Source organism: Staurois parvus, unplaced genomic scaffold (assembly GCF_062004578.1).
Source record: "Staurois parvus isolate SC_StPar_1 unplaced genomic scaffold, SC_StPar_1.0 ptg000799l, whole genome shotgun sequence".
In the NCBI taxonomy this organism is placed as follows: Eukaryota; Metazoa; Chordata; class Amphibia; order Anura; family Ranidae; genus Staurois; species Staurois parvus.
The window spans coordinates 677725-694585 of NW_028318595.1; the positions used below are offsets into that span (position 1 = coordinate 677725).

General features: G+C 44.2%; 1 protein-coding gene and 1 long non-coding RNA gene across 3 annotated transcripts in view; one reads left to right on the plus strand and one right to left on the minus strand.

Annotated features, from left to right (window-relative positions):
* Positions 1–6590: 6590 nt before the first annotated feature.
* Positions 6591–16861, minus strand: part of LOC149444215 (uncharacterized) — a 38133-nt gene continuing 27862 nt past the window's right edge. The window contains exons 1-3 of one of the 2 annotated variants that reach the window (XR_016306543.1): positions 7612–8151; positions 7302–7332; positions 6591–7212 (exon numbers count right to left, since the gene is read on the minus strand). This is a non-coding gene — a long non-coding RNA (uncharacterized LOC149444215). Of the gene's footprint in view, positions 7213–7301; positions 7333–7611; positions 8152–16861 lie in introns of those variants that run through there. The other variant, XR_016306544.1, reaches the window with a different exon arrangement.
* The window catches only part of LOC149444216 (mitogen-activated protein kinase 12-like), a 56831-nt gene continuing 46948 nt past the window's right edge, over positions 6979–16861 (plus strand). The window contains exon 1 of the mRNA XM_089654791.1: positions 6979–7156. Coding sequence (XP_089510917.1) covers positions 7038–7156 — 119 coding nt within the window. The 5' untranslated portion in view covers positions 6979–7037. The remainder of the gene's footprint in view (positions 7157–16861) is intronic.

Consider the following 16861-nt stretch of genomic DNA (forward strand, 5'->3'; position numbering starts at 1 on the left):
ATGTTCCAATTTTCAATGAGTTGAACTGGAAGATGAAACAGTTGTGTATTTCCTTTGTGTGGTTTTTGTTTGACAACAAAACATTCAGATGAAATACATATTTAATCAACAACAACAACAACAATGGTTTCTCCTTTGATTATGGAAGTCATATGTCTTTTAAGGTTTTTAAAGAAGAACTGAATAATTTATTATCCACATCCGGCTATGAAGAGGAGAGAACAGAGCACTTGGCACAATGAACAGTGTACAGGCAATATGAGTACAGTGTACAGGCAATATAAGTATAGTGTACAGGCAAGATGAGTACAGTGTACAGGCAATATGAGTACAATGTACAGGCAATATAAGTATAGTGTACAGGCAATATGAGTATAGTGTACAGGCAAGATGAGTACAGTGTACAGACAATATGAGTACAGTGTACAGGCAAGATGAGTATAGTGTACAGACAATACGAGTACAGCACACAGGCTATACGAGTACAGTATACAGGCTATATGGGTAGAGTGCACAGACTATATGAATATAATGTACAGGCTATAAAAAGTACAACACACAGGCTATATGAGTACAGCACAGGGGCGTACTGACCATTTGGAAACTCGGGCACTGCTCGAGGGCCCGGAGTCAGTAGGGGGCCCTATGAGATGCCCCTGGTACCTTTTTCATAGCCTTTTTTTGAGTTTGGGCAAGGACACAGGGGCCCCATGATCCCCTATTGCCCAGGGGCCCCATGAGTTGTCAGTCCACCCCTGGTACAGCACACAGGCAATACCAGTACAATGCACAGACTATATGAGTACAGTGTACAGGCAATACAAGTACAGTACACAGGCTATATGAGTGCAGTACACAGGCTATATGAGTACAGTACACAGGCTATATGAGTGCAGTGTACAGGCAATACGAGTACAGTACACAGGCTATATGAGTGCAGTGTACAGGCAGTACGAGTACAGTACACAGGCTATATGAGTGCAGTGTACAGGCAATACGAGTACAGTACACAGGCTATATGAGTGCAGTGTACAGGCAGTACGAGTACAGTACACAGGCTATATGAGTGCAGTGTACAGGCAATACAAGTACAGTACACAGGCTATATGAGTGCAGTGTACAGGCAATACGAGTACAGTACACAGGCTATATGAGTGCAGTGTACAGGCAATACGAGTACAGTACACAGGCTATATGAGTGCAGTGTACAGGCAGTACGAGTACAGTACACAGGCTATATGAGTGCAGTGTACAGGCAATACAAGTACAGTACACAGGCTATATGAGTACAGTACACAGGCTATATGTGTGCAGTGTACAGGCAATACGAGTACAGTACACAGGCTATATGAGTGCAGTGTACAGGCAGTGCGAGTACAGTACACAGGCTATATGAGTGCAGTGTACAGGCAGTGCGAGTACAGTACACAGGCTATATGAGTGCAGTGTACAGGCAGTGCGAGTACAGTACACAGGCTATATGAGTGCAGTGTACAGGCAATACAAGTACCCTACATAGGCTATATGAGTGCAGTGTACAGACTATACAAGTACAGTACACAGGCCATATGAGTGCAGTGTACAGGCAATACAAGTACAGTACACAGGCTATATGAGTGCAGTGTACAGGCAGTACAAGTACAGTACACAGGCTATATGAATGCAGTGTACAGACAGTACGAGTACAGTACACAGGCTATATGAGTGCAGTGTACAGGCAGTACGAGTACAGTACACAGGCTATATGAATGCAGTGTACAGGCAATACGAGTACAGTACACAGGCTATATGAATGCAGTGTACAGGCAATACGAGTACAGTACACAGGCTATATGAATGCAGTGTACAGGCAATACGAGTACAGTGCACAGGCTATATGAGTGCAGTGTACAGGCAGTACGAGTACAGTACACAGGCTATATGAGTGCAGTGTACAGGCAGTACGAGTACAGTACACAGGCTATATGAATGCAGTGTACAGGCAATACGAGTACAGTGCACAGGCTATATGAGTGCAGTGTACAGGCAGTACGAGTACAGTGCACAGGCTATATGAGTGCAGTGTACAGGCAGTACGAGTACAGTACACAGGCTATATGAATGCAGTGTACAGGCAATACGAGTACAGTGCACAGGCTATATGAGTGCAGTGTACAGGCAGTACGAGTACAGTGCACAGGCTATATGAGTGCAGTGTACAGGCAGTACGAGTACAGTGCACAGGCTATATGAGTGCAGTGTACAGGCAGTACGAGTACAGTACACAGGCTATATGAATGCAGTGTACAGGCAGTACGAGTACAGTGCACAGGCTATATGAGTGCAGTGTACAGGCAGTACGAGTACAGTGCACAGGCTATATGAGTGCAGTGTACAGGCAGTACGAGTACAGTACACAGGCTATATGAATGCAGTGTACAGGCAGTACGAGTACAGTACACAGGCTATATGAATGCAGTGTACAGGCAGTACGAGTACAGTGCACAGGCTATATGAGTGCAGTGTACAGGCAGTACGAGTACAGTGTGTGTGTATTCCTGTGTGCTAACACCTGGGTTACATTATATATATGACGATAGTACTCATCTGAACCTGCCATCTCTGTTGATTTTAGATTTTTTCTATGTGAAAAAAAGAACGAAAGAAGGCAGTTGGGTGAACTGCTACTGCAATGCAGAACTGAAGTATTGAGCAGCTAGGCTCTGCTCCCTGTACACGTCTGAAAGTCTAGTTTTCCATTTTGACTGGAGTGTACCAATGATAGGACATGTTTTGTATACAACAAAATGCGGAGGTATGTCCCAATTAAGTGCAGAAAAATCACAAGCCAGAAAAATGGTGTTAAGGTTTGTTCACACGAGCAGCCAGGGGGCAGTAAAAGTAGGCAGTTGAACCATGGTTTTACTGCTTCCCCATAATGCTTTGCTTTCTGGCCACAGAAGTTATGAAACCCCCTGTCAATTTTGGAAGGTAAACCACCACTGAACACAACCCATTCAAGTTAAAAGCAGAGCAGTCACCCTGCAGTGCCTGCAGCTGCGGCATGGCGGTTTGGCCTTTTAAGGGTTAAGACAACATATTGCCTCCCAGCCACCTGTCAGCCACCCTCTGAAAAGCAATCTACCGTGGCTGACTTTTCAGAGGGGCAGTAAGGGCTAATATCTAAACTTATACAAGTAAATACTGATCTAGATATTTCTACAACCTCTCTAAATATTTTTGTCTGGAAATGATTTTGCTGCCCCTTAGGTACTGATGCCGTAGGCATGTGCCTGCTTGGCCTGTTTGGTAAGCACAGCTGTGTACACATTAGATCAGGAAATATATTCCATAATATGAAGTCACACACTACTGTGTAGTGGAGTTTATGGCTATGGATTAATGTAACACGCCATAAAAACTGTCGATAGAGGCCATAAAAAAGATTTCCGCTGTTTGCCTGAATGTCCTTGACCTGCTTCGCACTAAGCACAGCAAGAGTATAAACTGTGTCTGAAAGGAACCTGAAAGAAAAAAGTTTTTGTGCTTCCTGTGTCAACCAATCAAATCTTAACTTGAATTGTCTTTAACCCACCTTTCCATCCACTGTACTTCATTTTTACCACTTTTTGCTGTTTCTTGTTCCAGAATTCAGAGGAAATCCCCCTATAGTCAGCGTATATCCTCTCGTAGACAGTTGCCACCAGAACAGATGTCCCAATTGAAAGATTCATCTCTGGTGACAACTGAAAAATTCGGGATTTCCTATCACTTTTTGTGTCAGTGACAGTGGTCACAAGGACAAAGAGAAAGAAGGTATGTACCCGATGGAGACGCAGATCTAATTATTTTCTACTTTATCCAGAACTAAAAGAAAAACATTTTGACCTTACTTTACCACTCGCCTACCGGGCACTTTTACCCCCTTCCTGCCCGGGCCAATTTTCAGCTTTCAGTGCTGTCGCACTGTGAATGACAATTGCACAGTCATGCAACACTGTACCCATATGAAATGTTATCATTTTTTTCACACAAATAGAGCTTTCTTTTGGTGGTATTTACTCGCCGCTGGGTGTTTTGTTTTTTTGCGCTATAAACAAAAAAAAGAGCAAAAAATTTGAAAAAAGAAAGTTTTTATTTTTTTCTAATATAAAATTTTGTATACAGGTAATTTTTCTCCTTCACTGATGTGCGTTGATGAGACTGCACTGATAGGCAGCACTGATGGGCACTGATAGGCGGCACTGATGGGTGGCACTGACTGATGGCACTGCTGGCCACTGACTGGCGGCACTGCTGGCCACTGAAGGGCACTGGTGGGTGGCACTGCTGGGCACTGATGGGAACAGGTGGGTGACACTGCTGGGCACTTGTGGATGGCACTGATGATCAGAGCACTGATCATCAGTGCCCAGATGATCGGTGCCGATCAAGGGCGGACTGACTATTTGGAAACTCGGGCACTGCCCGAGGGCCTGGGGTCAGTAGGGGGCCCCATGAGATGCCCTTGGTACCTTTTTCATAGGCTTTTTTGCGTTTGGGCAAGGACACAGGGGCCCCATGATCCCCTATTGCCCGGGGGCCCCATGAGTTGTCAGTCCGCCCCTGGTGCCGATTCGTCCTCTGACAATTGCCAGTTATCAGCAGTACTTTCCACATGCTGTGAGAGCGTGAGGAAAGTGCAGCCGATAACTGGCAACTGCTTTTACCGGTGATCTGCTGTGTCATTTCACACAGCTGATCACGTGGTAAAAGGCCGCTGTGATTGGCCCTTTACCACATCATATGATCAGCTGTGTCCGTAGGACACAGCAATCACGGAGATCGCTGGGTGCACGCCCCGAGGGCGTGTGGGAGGGTGCGTTCTGGAAGGATGTCCTATGGCACCCTCCCAGAACTGGACAACCGCACTGTAACTGTCATTCGGCTATAGCGCGGTTGGCAAGTGGTTAAACCTGCACAGAACTCTATCCTGAAATAACAAGAAAAAATGAATAGCTAATTAAAAGGTACTATACAACACAGCATTTGCTGCAATATTCAGCTTCAATTTAATTTTTCCTTACACAGTAATTCCTTTTTTATACCACTAGAGGTCTTCATTCGGATGGCGAGCATCAGTCAATCTACTTAATCTGAGCCCAGGTTGTCCTGGACCCCCCTTCCAGCCTGTGACTGGACAGTGAAAGGAGAAGCAGCACAGTGATGAACTCTTCTTTCTCTGCCCCTGTTCTGCTTAGCCCCCTGTTCCTAAGCATGTTTCTTGTCAGCAAACTGATTGGCTCCTTGTTCTGCATTATATATAATATATATAGCAGGACTTTTTTTCTCAGAGAATAGGTGCAGCTATAGTATCTCTACAACCCCCTCCCACCCCCCATCTCCCTCCTTTGGCTTCTGCTCACCCAAGGAATAAAATCCCCAAATCCCAACGACAATACAAAGCCATCCACAATTCTGTCCTGAGATACATCACCAACCTCATCTCAAAATATCACTCAAACCATCCTCTGTGCGCCTCCCAAGACTCCTGCTCTCTATTTCCCCCATCACCTCTTCCCATACCCGTCTGTATGACTTATCAAAAGTCTCTCCCTTCCTCTGGGACCTCTATCTCCAACTTCTTCTACCTTCAGGTGATCCCTGAAAACTCATCTTTTCATTGAAGTCTATCCCACCGCCATTTACCAGCAGAACTTCTACTTCGTCCATCAACTCATTCCTCACAATTATTAGCTTTTGTATCAGTTGCCCTTCCCTCCAGAACCATAGGGTTCTCCAGATGTTGTCAGGGGTTCCTTCAGTTGTGGCTGATTGACCTCCTATCTGCCGATGCTCTGAATTGTATTCTAGCTGTACTGTCTCCCTTTATTCTGTAAGCCCAGCCATAGATGATTTGATTTTCTTTTCTTCCACCATGGGTGGAAGGAAAGAAAATCTCTCAATTCCCCCTTCAACACAGTCAGTGTTGAAGAGGGAATCCCTCCTGGGAAGGCTCCCAGGGAGCCTTCCTGACCAGCAGAACACAATGATCACTGTTAGCAGCTATAGCCGCCAGCAGTAATCACATGTAAAAAATTCCGACAGGCTGGTTGTACCCAAGTCAGTTGATGGATTAACTTCAGTGCAACCAGCCTGCATATAGATGGATGGAATCCCGTCTGTTCCTGCTGAACCGGCCAATATTCCATCCAGGGGAGGACTGACCATTTGGAAACTCGGGCAGTGCCCGAGGGCCCGGGGTCAGTAGGGGGCCCCATGAGATGCCCCTGGTTCCTTTTTCATAGGCTTTTTTGAGTTTGAGCAAGGACACAGGGGCCCCATGATCCCCTATTGCCCGGGGGCCCCATGAGATGCCCCTGGTACCTTTTTCATAGGCTTTTTTGAGTTTGGGCAAGGACACAGGGGCCCCATGATCCCCTATTGCCTGGGGGCCCCATGAGGTGTCAGTCCGCTCCTGATTCCATCTATCTATGACCAGCTTAAAAGGATGTGCCAACTGGTGGGACTTTATAAATACTGTATTATAATATCAATATTAATTATATATACTGTACAATCATGCACTACATGGCCACAACCTTGTGGTCATCTAAAAGAAACAAAACATACAATATCAAAACATTTTATTTTCTAATTTTTTTTAGCTGATTGGCTGGACATAATACCAGCAGAAATATATCGTATTCTCCAGCAATGTTTTCCGGTTCTTGATTTTGTATCTTGGAAGGAAGTCAATAAATTCATATGGGTTTCTGTCATGATCAACGAGGGCAGAAGTCAATAAAGTGAGGCTGTGGCAAATTTTCCTTTCATTTTCAGGTCTTTATCAATTCTTGGATGTGTCATGACAAGTCTTTAATAGCTCTACCTGTTATCACCCCTACAGTCCCTACAGCAGTGAATTCCATCTGTACGACCTTTCATATACAAACCGGAGGAAGTGCAGCTGTTTACATGACATACCTGAGGCGGGAGGGGTCCATTTCCCTGGGGAAGAGATAGAATTCACCTTCCCATAGCTGCTGCGATAAAACCTCAGTCAGAATACACACAACATGGAGTCAGCACACAGGAAAGGCTTCTACACTCAGGAGATCAATAAAACAAAATGGGAAGTCCCCGCGCGATACAAAGAACTGAGAGCCATCGGTTCTGGAGCCTATGGAACCGTCTGGTAAGTCCTCAGAACTGGTGAGTTGGGTCATACATATGTCAGATCTTTAAGGAAATCTGTATTGGGAGAAATACGGAGACTATTATTGTTGGTTTCCATCTCTGACCTGGAACAAGCTTTAGCTGGTAAAGATAGACTTACATACCGGCAGGTCAGTGACTTAGGAGGCATTGAAACTTTTGGATCACCAATTTCAGAAGGAGGTCAACAATGGTAGCCCATATAAAACAAACGGAAAAAGGTATATAGTGAGCGCTTAATCCATAAAGCAGCTAAGCACTCAAAGCAACCAATATATGCAATAAATCAAATAATATAAAATAGTGCAGCGCTAAAATTGATATATAAGATCAAATAAAATCCAGAGAAGCATCCATAAAGTCTATGAATTGTGACTGGTGAATCTACTGGATAATGGTGGTGCTCCGTGGGAAGTGATAAAAATGCGCACTCACCAGAAATAAAATGAATATGAGCGTTGTATAAAATTCCTCATCAGAGGTCCGGTCAAAGGTCCGGCAATCCTCCCTTCTGTGTGATCACAGGGCTCAGAAAAGATGAATAAGATCCAGGTGACCAGAGGTTTCCTCAAAGGGGCTGGCTGGAAGGAACTGCCTGTTTACAGGGAATCTTCCACCTCTTGGTATGGTTCCTGGATCCTGGTACAGGGTTTATGAAAATAAGTACTCTTGTTTTTCAGCTTCTGGAAATGCTCTCCATTCACTTCCAATAATCTTGACAAGTTCAGTGACTGACGCCCCTGGGTGCTTCCTACTCAGTAGTGGTCACTGGTGACGTAAAAAGCGAAAAAAAGATGACAGAGGAGCTTTTGGGGGTTCCTTCAGTGGAGCTTTTGGGAAGTCGGGTGATACTGGATTTTTCAAGAACCACCTTGCTGTCGTACACTGCACAGCTGATAACGCACTAGGAAGACTGCTGCACCTTGCAGCTTGTGCACAGCTGAGCCCGACCAGCGACTTGACAAGGACCTCAACACCTCTCACCTTTTTACGTCACCAGCGACCACTACTGAGTAGGAAGTAACCAGAGGCGTCAGTCACTGAACTTGTCAAGATTTTTGGAAGTGAATGGTAGCCCATAGGTTTGTTTTACAAAAAGTTTCCTTCAGAAGACCAGTCACACTTGTCACAGTGTTAGACCGGGAACAAAGCTGGCCATAGACGGGTAGAATGTCAAAGGAAAATTCTCAGGAAAAGTCTACATTCAACATTTTGTTTGGTGTTCGAAAGATTTAATTTACTGGCTAACATTTGATTTTGGAACGAATGGACTTTACCCAAATTTGTTCATTCGAAAAAAAATTTCCCTCCTGCTGCTCTGAATGTTTCCATCCCGTTCGAAAATGAACATTGATTTGACCCCCACTAATGATTAGAAAATTGAACAAACTTTCTTAGAACCTTCTTTTCCCAACAACTTTTTGTTCAAAATTCTACTCATCTATGGCCATCAAAGGATACCTGACTTAGAGCTGCCCACCCCAAACTGCCTAAAAATGATTGGATGGTCATTTTTATTTGGATATTGCCCCAAGAACAGCTATTTATATCATCAGTGATGTCTTCCATTATTCTCTGTATGCTTTATGTACTGTACCTGGTATGTGCAGTGGAAGGAATGTCCACACGTTAGGTCCTGTTCACACCAAGACACATTGGGGTTGATTTACAAAAAAGGCAAATAGGCTGTTCAAACGTGCAGTTGCACTCTCCAAGTGTAGTTCCAGAGCTTAGTAAATGAAGTAAAGCTTCGCTTTGCAAAGAATACCCAATCACATGCAAGGAAATTTAAAAAAAAAAGCATTTAGCTTACACATAATTGGATGATGGAAGTCAGCAGAGTTCCCCCTCATTTACTATTCTCTATAGTAACTGCTCTTGAAGCGTGCAACTGCACTTTGCAAAGTGCACAGTCTAATTGCCTTTAGTAAAAGTGGACAGGAAGGGGGTGAAAGTGTCCGGACTGGAAGTGGTTAAAAGCGATCCATTGTGGATCGCTCTTGTGGGTGGTTGGGATCCAAGTACTGCAGCTGATGAAAAAGAGCCCTTAGCTATATAATATGGCCAAGTGGTTAGCACTCCCGCCTGGCAGTACATGGGTTGTCGGTTTAAATCCCAACCACGGCACCACCTGGAGTTTGCATGTTCTCTCTGTGCCTGTGTGGGTTTCCTCCGGGTACTCTGGTTTCCTCCCACCTCCAAAGACATGCTGGTAGGTGAATTGGCTCCTGTCTAAATTGTCCCTAGTATGTGTATGTATGAATGTGAGTTAGGGACCATAGAGTGTACACTCCTTGAGGGTTAGGGACTGATGTGAATGTACAATATATATGTAAAGTGTTGTGTAAATTGACAGCACTATATAAGTACCTGTAATAAATAAAAAAATAATAGTAAATCAACCCCAATGTGCTGGCCAGCCTTGTCTAGCGCAGCCCACCAAATAGACAAGTCAGTTTGCCTTGTGTCCTGTGTACTGAGCTCACGCCATGGCATTGGGGCGATGTGCACTGAAAAAAGTAGGACGTGTTCTTCTTTATTCATCGCAGCTTACCACACCATGTTGCAACGCACTACACTGCTGCAATGCGTAAAGGTGAATTAAATGTCATATTGACATTTAAATAAATTTATCTAAAAAAAAAAGTAAACAGTGTGATGCCATGTACTTTGTGTACAGTGCCTGCAGGGCTTGCACAGTACAGAATACACCTGGACTCATTCTGTACGATGCCTGGAACTGAGTTGGGTGCCAGGCAGGGGCGGACTGACCATTTGGAAACTCGGGCACTGCCCGAGGGCCCGGGGTCAGTAGGGGGCCCCCATGAGATGTCCCTGGTACCTTTTTCATAGGCTTTTTTTAGTTTTGGCAAGGACACAGGGGCCCCATGATCCCCTATTGCCTGGGGGCCCCATTAGTTGTCAGTCCGCCCCTGGTGCCAGGATGCTGTAACTCCAGTGCAGAAATGTAGGTTTTACACCATCCATCTGTGGCTGCTCAGTGAAGACTGCAAGAAGATGGCAATGAAAAAGGGGTAATGCAGATGTCAGTTCACCGAAGGAGGGTGCACTAAAGGGTGAGCAGGGGCGGACTGACCATTTGAGCACTCGGACACTGCCCGAGGGCCCGGGGTCAGTAGGGGGCCCCATGAAATGCCCCTAGTACCTTTAATAGGCTTTTTTGGGTGTGCTTTGAGTGTGGGCGAGGACACAGGGGCCTCATGATCCCCTATTGCCCGGGGGCCCCATGAATTGTCAGTCCACCCCTGAGGGTGACTGTGCCGTAATATGCAGGCATGCCAACCTAACTGGTCCCAAAAGCTTGCATCTATATTAACTTAAAGTGTATGTAAACCCTAACAATGAGCTTCTCTTATTTGCTCCCTTTTGGTCTATTAACTATACCATTGTGCCATTCCCAGCATTTACAGAATGAGCCAAAAATATCCAACATAGTGGATTGCCAGGGGGTCTGGTGCAGCCTGCTGGACCAAGAGAAGTGAGGATTATCACCAAAATCATATCTGAAGTAGTCCTCATACTTCAGACTATATTGAGTACAATGATATTAAGTGACAACATTTCTTACATCTAGTTGAGCCTTTAGTCCGTTATTGCCCCATATAATCAGAACTTTTCTCTTGCTTCTCAGTAAATTAGTAAATAATGTTGACAGGAATGAGACCACGTAAGCCTAGTACACACAATCAAAAAATTGGATGAAAAATAACGCTTTTGATCCTTGTTGATTCCGTGGTTGTAAGGCTGATGGTACTGTGACAGTGTGACGATCTGTCACCCAGGATACTCAACAAGTCAGGTTGAGGGGCTCCAGGGTAAGAGTTTGATATGGAGGAAAGTGGCTTTTCACTTTCCTCCTTTGTTTGTAAGGTCTGTTTTGGGATCTGGAGCCTGGAGATTTCAAAGAGATCTGGGAGGGATGAAATCTCTAATCCTGGGACCAGGTTTTGGGAATGGCCAGGAGACTGATTGCACAGGTGTGTGCAGGCCTTTTCATAGAGTCAGGACCAGGGTTCTGGGCTCCACCCCAGCAGATAAGAGTCAGGAGGGCTCCACCTGGAAGACTGGAGTCAGGAGGGCTCCACCAAGGAGAGGTGGAAGCCAAAAGCGGCAAGGAGCTGCTAGAGACTAGCTGTGTGCTAGTGGCAAGCTGTGTGCGAGAGCCATATTTTTGAAAGAGTCTGCAGGAGACAGACGTAAGCCTGAAGAGGAAGGCCAGTAGAAGAGTGTGTATATCTGAGAGAGCCAGGAGGCTGAATTTTGTTTATATTGATGGTGAATACCCCTGCGTGGGAAGCTTTGTGGAACATTTTCTTTAAATAAAAGTGGGATAAAAAGGCCTTAAAAAGAAAGCGAGTTCCTGTGTGCGTTTAACCAAGCTCTACCATTTGAAGCGAGTTCTCACAGTACAATGCTTCACGTCTGGTGGACTTGTCGGGAAGCCCATCATTTATGGACCGGAGTTTATAATTTAATTCACTCTGTCACGCATATCAACCTCAGGAAGAACCCTAGTGAAGCACTGCTTCATAAACCCCTCCGAGATGTGCCCCATAAAACTCGCATACTGATTCGTTTTTTTTTCATGGCGACAAAACAAACTATAGCATACTCTTGGAAACCACCCACTCTCCAATTCGAGGAAGTCAAATCTTTTTTTATCAATTAAAAAGTAACAGTGGTGTTGGAAAATAGCCAGGACAAGTTTTGTTGCATCTGGCAACCATGGCTGGGCTATCACCTCATTTCCCTCTTTACCACAAGATTAACCAACCTCTAATCCACAATGCGGCACTCCCCTAATCCCCTTTGTGGAGTTGACACGATCTAGCACTTCCCAAAGGTGAACTCCTTTCCTTCTCTTAGACTGGCCATAGACGGTTTGTTTATCGGCTGAATTTTGGGCCGAAAAACAAAACATCGGTCGTTCTGTTGTCACCAATGATTACGAAAATCGGCCGTTTTTCATACATTTTCCAGCATGACCAATAAAAGAAATGAGGAGGAACCGCAAAAATCGGCCAATGACATTGCCCCACTAACAGTGCGAATATCGGCCTCTTATTCTTTTGGACGAAAATTCAGCTGATAAATGAACCATCTATGGCCTGCATTAGGCTGGCCATACATTATAAAATTCTCTTGAGATTTTTGGTTTAGATTTACCAAAAACCATATAATAGGAGGTCAAACCTAACAACGCTTTCAATTGTATCCAATTAGATAGGCTATTGCACTACATAGTTGAAGGTAAATCTAAAGGAAATTGGGCAGAAATTGAAAAGAAAATCGAATAGTGTATGGCCAGCCTTAGTCTATGTTGCCTGCTTTCCTCTCAGTTTCTTCTTCATGTTCTTTTTTTTCCTTACCAAGGTGGTGGGATTGTTCTTTTCCTGTCTTTTTCTACTTCTTTTACACTAATTTTTCTTTTTTTCGTTTTTCTCAATCCATTTTTTGCTAGGGCCTTTGTGGTCACTGCTTGGTATTGTCAGCCTGGGTTCACATACATGCGGTGCGGTATATCGCATGCGATTCACACAGAAACCGCACCACATTCCTGTGCAAATCACATGCGATTTGTGTGCGGTGCAATTGGAGCCTACATTTTGTATGGCTCTAATCGCACCGCACCCGCACCAAAAACATGCAGGACCCTTTTTTGGGTCCGCACTAGAATCGGATCGCATGGGTATCCACACCTATACGATCCGATTCTGCACATCGCACCGCGTTTTGCCGACCACTTTTGGGGTGTAGTTAACTTAACATACACACCCGTAGCGGTTCACATGAACAGGGTGCGATTCTGATGTGTTGCGAATTACGCACCACATCAGTGTGAACCCGGACTAAGACATCAAGCTCTCCCATCCTCCATGCCTCCTTTCTTAGGATCACGGAATTGACTCATGACCAGGGGCGGGCTGACAACTCATGGGGCCCCCGGGCAATAGGGAATCATGGGGCCCCTGTGTCCTTTCCCAAACTCAAAAAATCCTATGAAAAAGGTACCAGGGGCATCTCATGGGGCCCCCTACTGACCCCGGGCTCTCGGGCAGTGCCCGAGTTTCCAAATGGTCAGTCCGGCCCTGCTCATGACCCTCCACTTTTTTTTTTTTATTCTTCTTCTTATGGGGATGAGTTAATGTTGGGATATTGATGGGAGACATTCTTGCAGTCGGGTTATATGATCCTTCTACAAACATTTGCTGTAGGCTACCAGATTTAGCTATACATCTGGTTATGAGCTCGGTGCAGGGGCGGACTGACCATTTGGAAACTTGGGCACTGCCCGAGGGCCCGGGGTCAGTAGGGGGCCCCACGGAGATGCCCCTGGTACCTTTTTCATAGGCTTTTTTGAGCTTGGGCAAGGACACAGGGGCCCTATGATCCCCTATTGCCGGGGGCCCCATGAGTTGTCAGTCCGCCCCTGCTCTAGACAACCATGCATTACGACTGATACCTGCATTGTTCAATATTTTCTATTATGACGCTGTACACTGTTCATTTTTTGAACGCTGTATGTGATGTACCATTTTTGCTCTCATGCCTTGTTACTCTTTTCAATACTTTTGTACTTGAAAAATACCACTTTCGAAGCAATCGAATGACAATCTGATCATTAGTACACAGCTTTCATCTGAAATTATTCGAAGGGACAAACACAAAATAGTTTTTGGTATGATTTTTGTAGTAGTACTGTATTCGTCTGAAACAAATCGGAAGAGCTAGACCGTGCATACTCATAAGCAAAAGAATACATTACAATACAATGCAACACATTACATCACTTCCGAAGTTGTATTCTGTCGTAGGAGAATTTTTGCAACTTTAGTAACCACTTCATTTTCGGTATGAGGCTACCATGCAAAACAAATGGACAATCATTCGTCTGATATTCTCATTAGTTTGCACATGGTGGAACTCCTGACAACTGTGTGATTATCAGTCTCCGATAGAGATGAGTGGAGAGATTTTGACTCTTTTTATTTCTTGGCACAAAATATCACTAAAGCACAAACTTCTAATTTTGCTCACTGATGTGTTTATGGGAAATTTGCTTGAAAAAAAAAAAAATCTACTTTTTTATGTATTAAAGAGGAACTTAATTCCTCCCTCCCGGCGTCTTTTTTTTATCTCCTCTTACCTTTAAAGCTGGGTTATTTTCAAAAATTATACTTACACGGCAGGCGAATCCATCGTTCATCTGCTGTAATCTGCCACTTCATGCTGCTCACTGGGTAACACACCACCATCTTGGCTTTTTACATCATCAGGAGCTGGCTATTTCCTTCTGGTTCAGGTAGCCAGCCCCATAATGATACGCCTCCAGGTCTGCCCTCCTCCGGCTGCTGTAGCTGATACCTCCTGGGATATGTGATGTGTGCATATCCCAGGGGGCTTTAGGAATGGAGGAGACACCATCTTTGCCCTGTCAAAAACGGAAGCAAGGGCAGGCTGGAACATGACAAAAGGTAAGTAAACCAAATGAATGACCATTTTAAATTGCATGGCGGGGGTCCACTAAAGTAAAGGTTAGGGTTGTTTAGTATATTTTATTCAGTGCTCTCTTTCTTTGTGTACTGTTGTTTATTTATATCTTTTTTATAATTTTTTCATCCTGCCATTTTTTGGCACTAGGAAACGCCCATGATAGTGTAAAGGAGCCTCTGTAACCCAAGGAGCCATGTAATGCCTATTGCACCTTTATAAACCACCTTAATTTCCAATTGCCCATTGACTTCAATGCATTTTGCCAAAATGTTAAAATGTCACCCAAATCTCCAAATTTTGATTTAGTTTTTAGGGAAATGGAAAACTCTCCCTAGTCTCAGATAAACAGTGATGGATTCAGCCCAGGAAACCAGAGAGCAGTCTAGTCTACATAAGATTTATGGGTAGTTATGCTGGAAACATTATCAGCAAACGCAGGGAAAGTAATTCCCTTTTAATGGCCCTGTTATCGTTCAGTCAGAATGATGCAGATTTGTTTCCATGAATTTGCATTTGCATTCACACAGCTCATGCTGGCAAATTGCCTCCAGGGGAATCAGACAATCAAATTGTATAGCCAATGGACAATCAGGGTGTTTTTTCAAGACTTAAGCTAAAAATGTAATTATAGCTGCTGACAGTAATAAAATATATAAATAGCTTGATAAGTATAAAGAGCCAGCAACTTCCGCTTATCTATAATGGGATTCCTCAAGTTTTTTGGTATACTTTCTATATATTCTTGTGTAAATTCCTTCTATTTTTTGGGTAATGTCCTTTGGTCTACAGAAGAAGTCTCAACATCCAGAAATGTTCTGTATCCTGTCTACCTAAATGCTGAATGTACTTTGTCTTGTTTTGATTGGTGCATTGGATCCAGTTAGACTGGCCATAGATTATGCAATTTTCTTCCCTTCAACTATGGCTTGAAAGAAATAAAATTGCCCAATACCCCCATCAACACTCCCTCCTGCTGCACTGTTGTATTCTGACAGCAGGAGTTTTCCCCCGACATCAGAATACAGTGATGAATGCTGGTGGTTATAGTTGCCAGTAGTGATCATATGAAAAATGCAGACAGGCTGGTTGTACTGAAGTTGGTGAATAGATCAACATCAGTACAATCAGCCTGTCCATAGATGGATTGAAATTCATCCAGTTCATCTGTCTATGGCCGTCTTTACCATGGTCAACAGTGCACCCCCCACTGCCATCTGAACACATTGCTCTGTTGAAATGGATAACTAACTAGTGCTGATTGACAGTGCTCATCTCTGGCAGCAGGTGCACCACCACTCAGCATTGCAGGGGAAGGGGTCACCATGAATCGCAATACAAGGAATGACAACAGTAGGTGCTGGCTGCTAATAAATATTCCTCTGCTCTTACAATAGTAAAGGATCAGTCAGCTCTGGCAGGGCTGTGTGATTGATCTGACAACTGCATGTGGTGGTTTCACAATTATCATCTCCTATAGGAAGTTATGAAAAAATTCCTGTTCTTTAACCCTTTCCAGCCTCAAAGAAAAATGGAAGAAGCCATGAGTACTTCTGTTGCCAAAGTACCAGGAGCAAGCAGCTGGCAAATCATCCACTGCATGGTGCATTGAATCTTTACTAGCAGCCATCAGATTGATCACACAGCCCCACCAGCGCTGACTGATCCTTTACTATTATGAGTGTTGGGTAATGTTTAGTAGCAGCCAGCAGATGGGTCACACAGCCCTGCCAGTGCTGACTTTTCCCGGAATTTAGTGAGTGCAGTCTGCATTTACAATAGAGAGAGGCTTTAGCTTCAGTGCTGCACTGTAACTCTCCTGTGGGAATGTCCATAAATTGGGCTTCAGCCTGGGGTGGAGCTGACAGCTAGCACAAGCAGACATAAAGAGGTGTTTTAATGCAAAACCACAGCACAGATCAGAATGGGACCAACTGCTGCATGCATTTGGTCCCCTGAGGGATTCACCAAGGATATGTTAATTATGGTGATACCCCTCAGTACTAATCAGAACCGGGAATATGTACACAAACTGGCCATCTGTTTACTGGTGTTAGTCGTTTTTTTCTTGGCACTCTAGAAAAATAAAACCCCAAAAATATGTTTTTAGCCCCCAACATTTTTTATTTTGCTCAGTCACATGCACAAAATATAAAGCTGGACACAATTACAA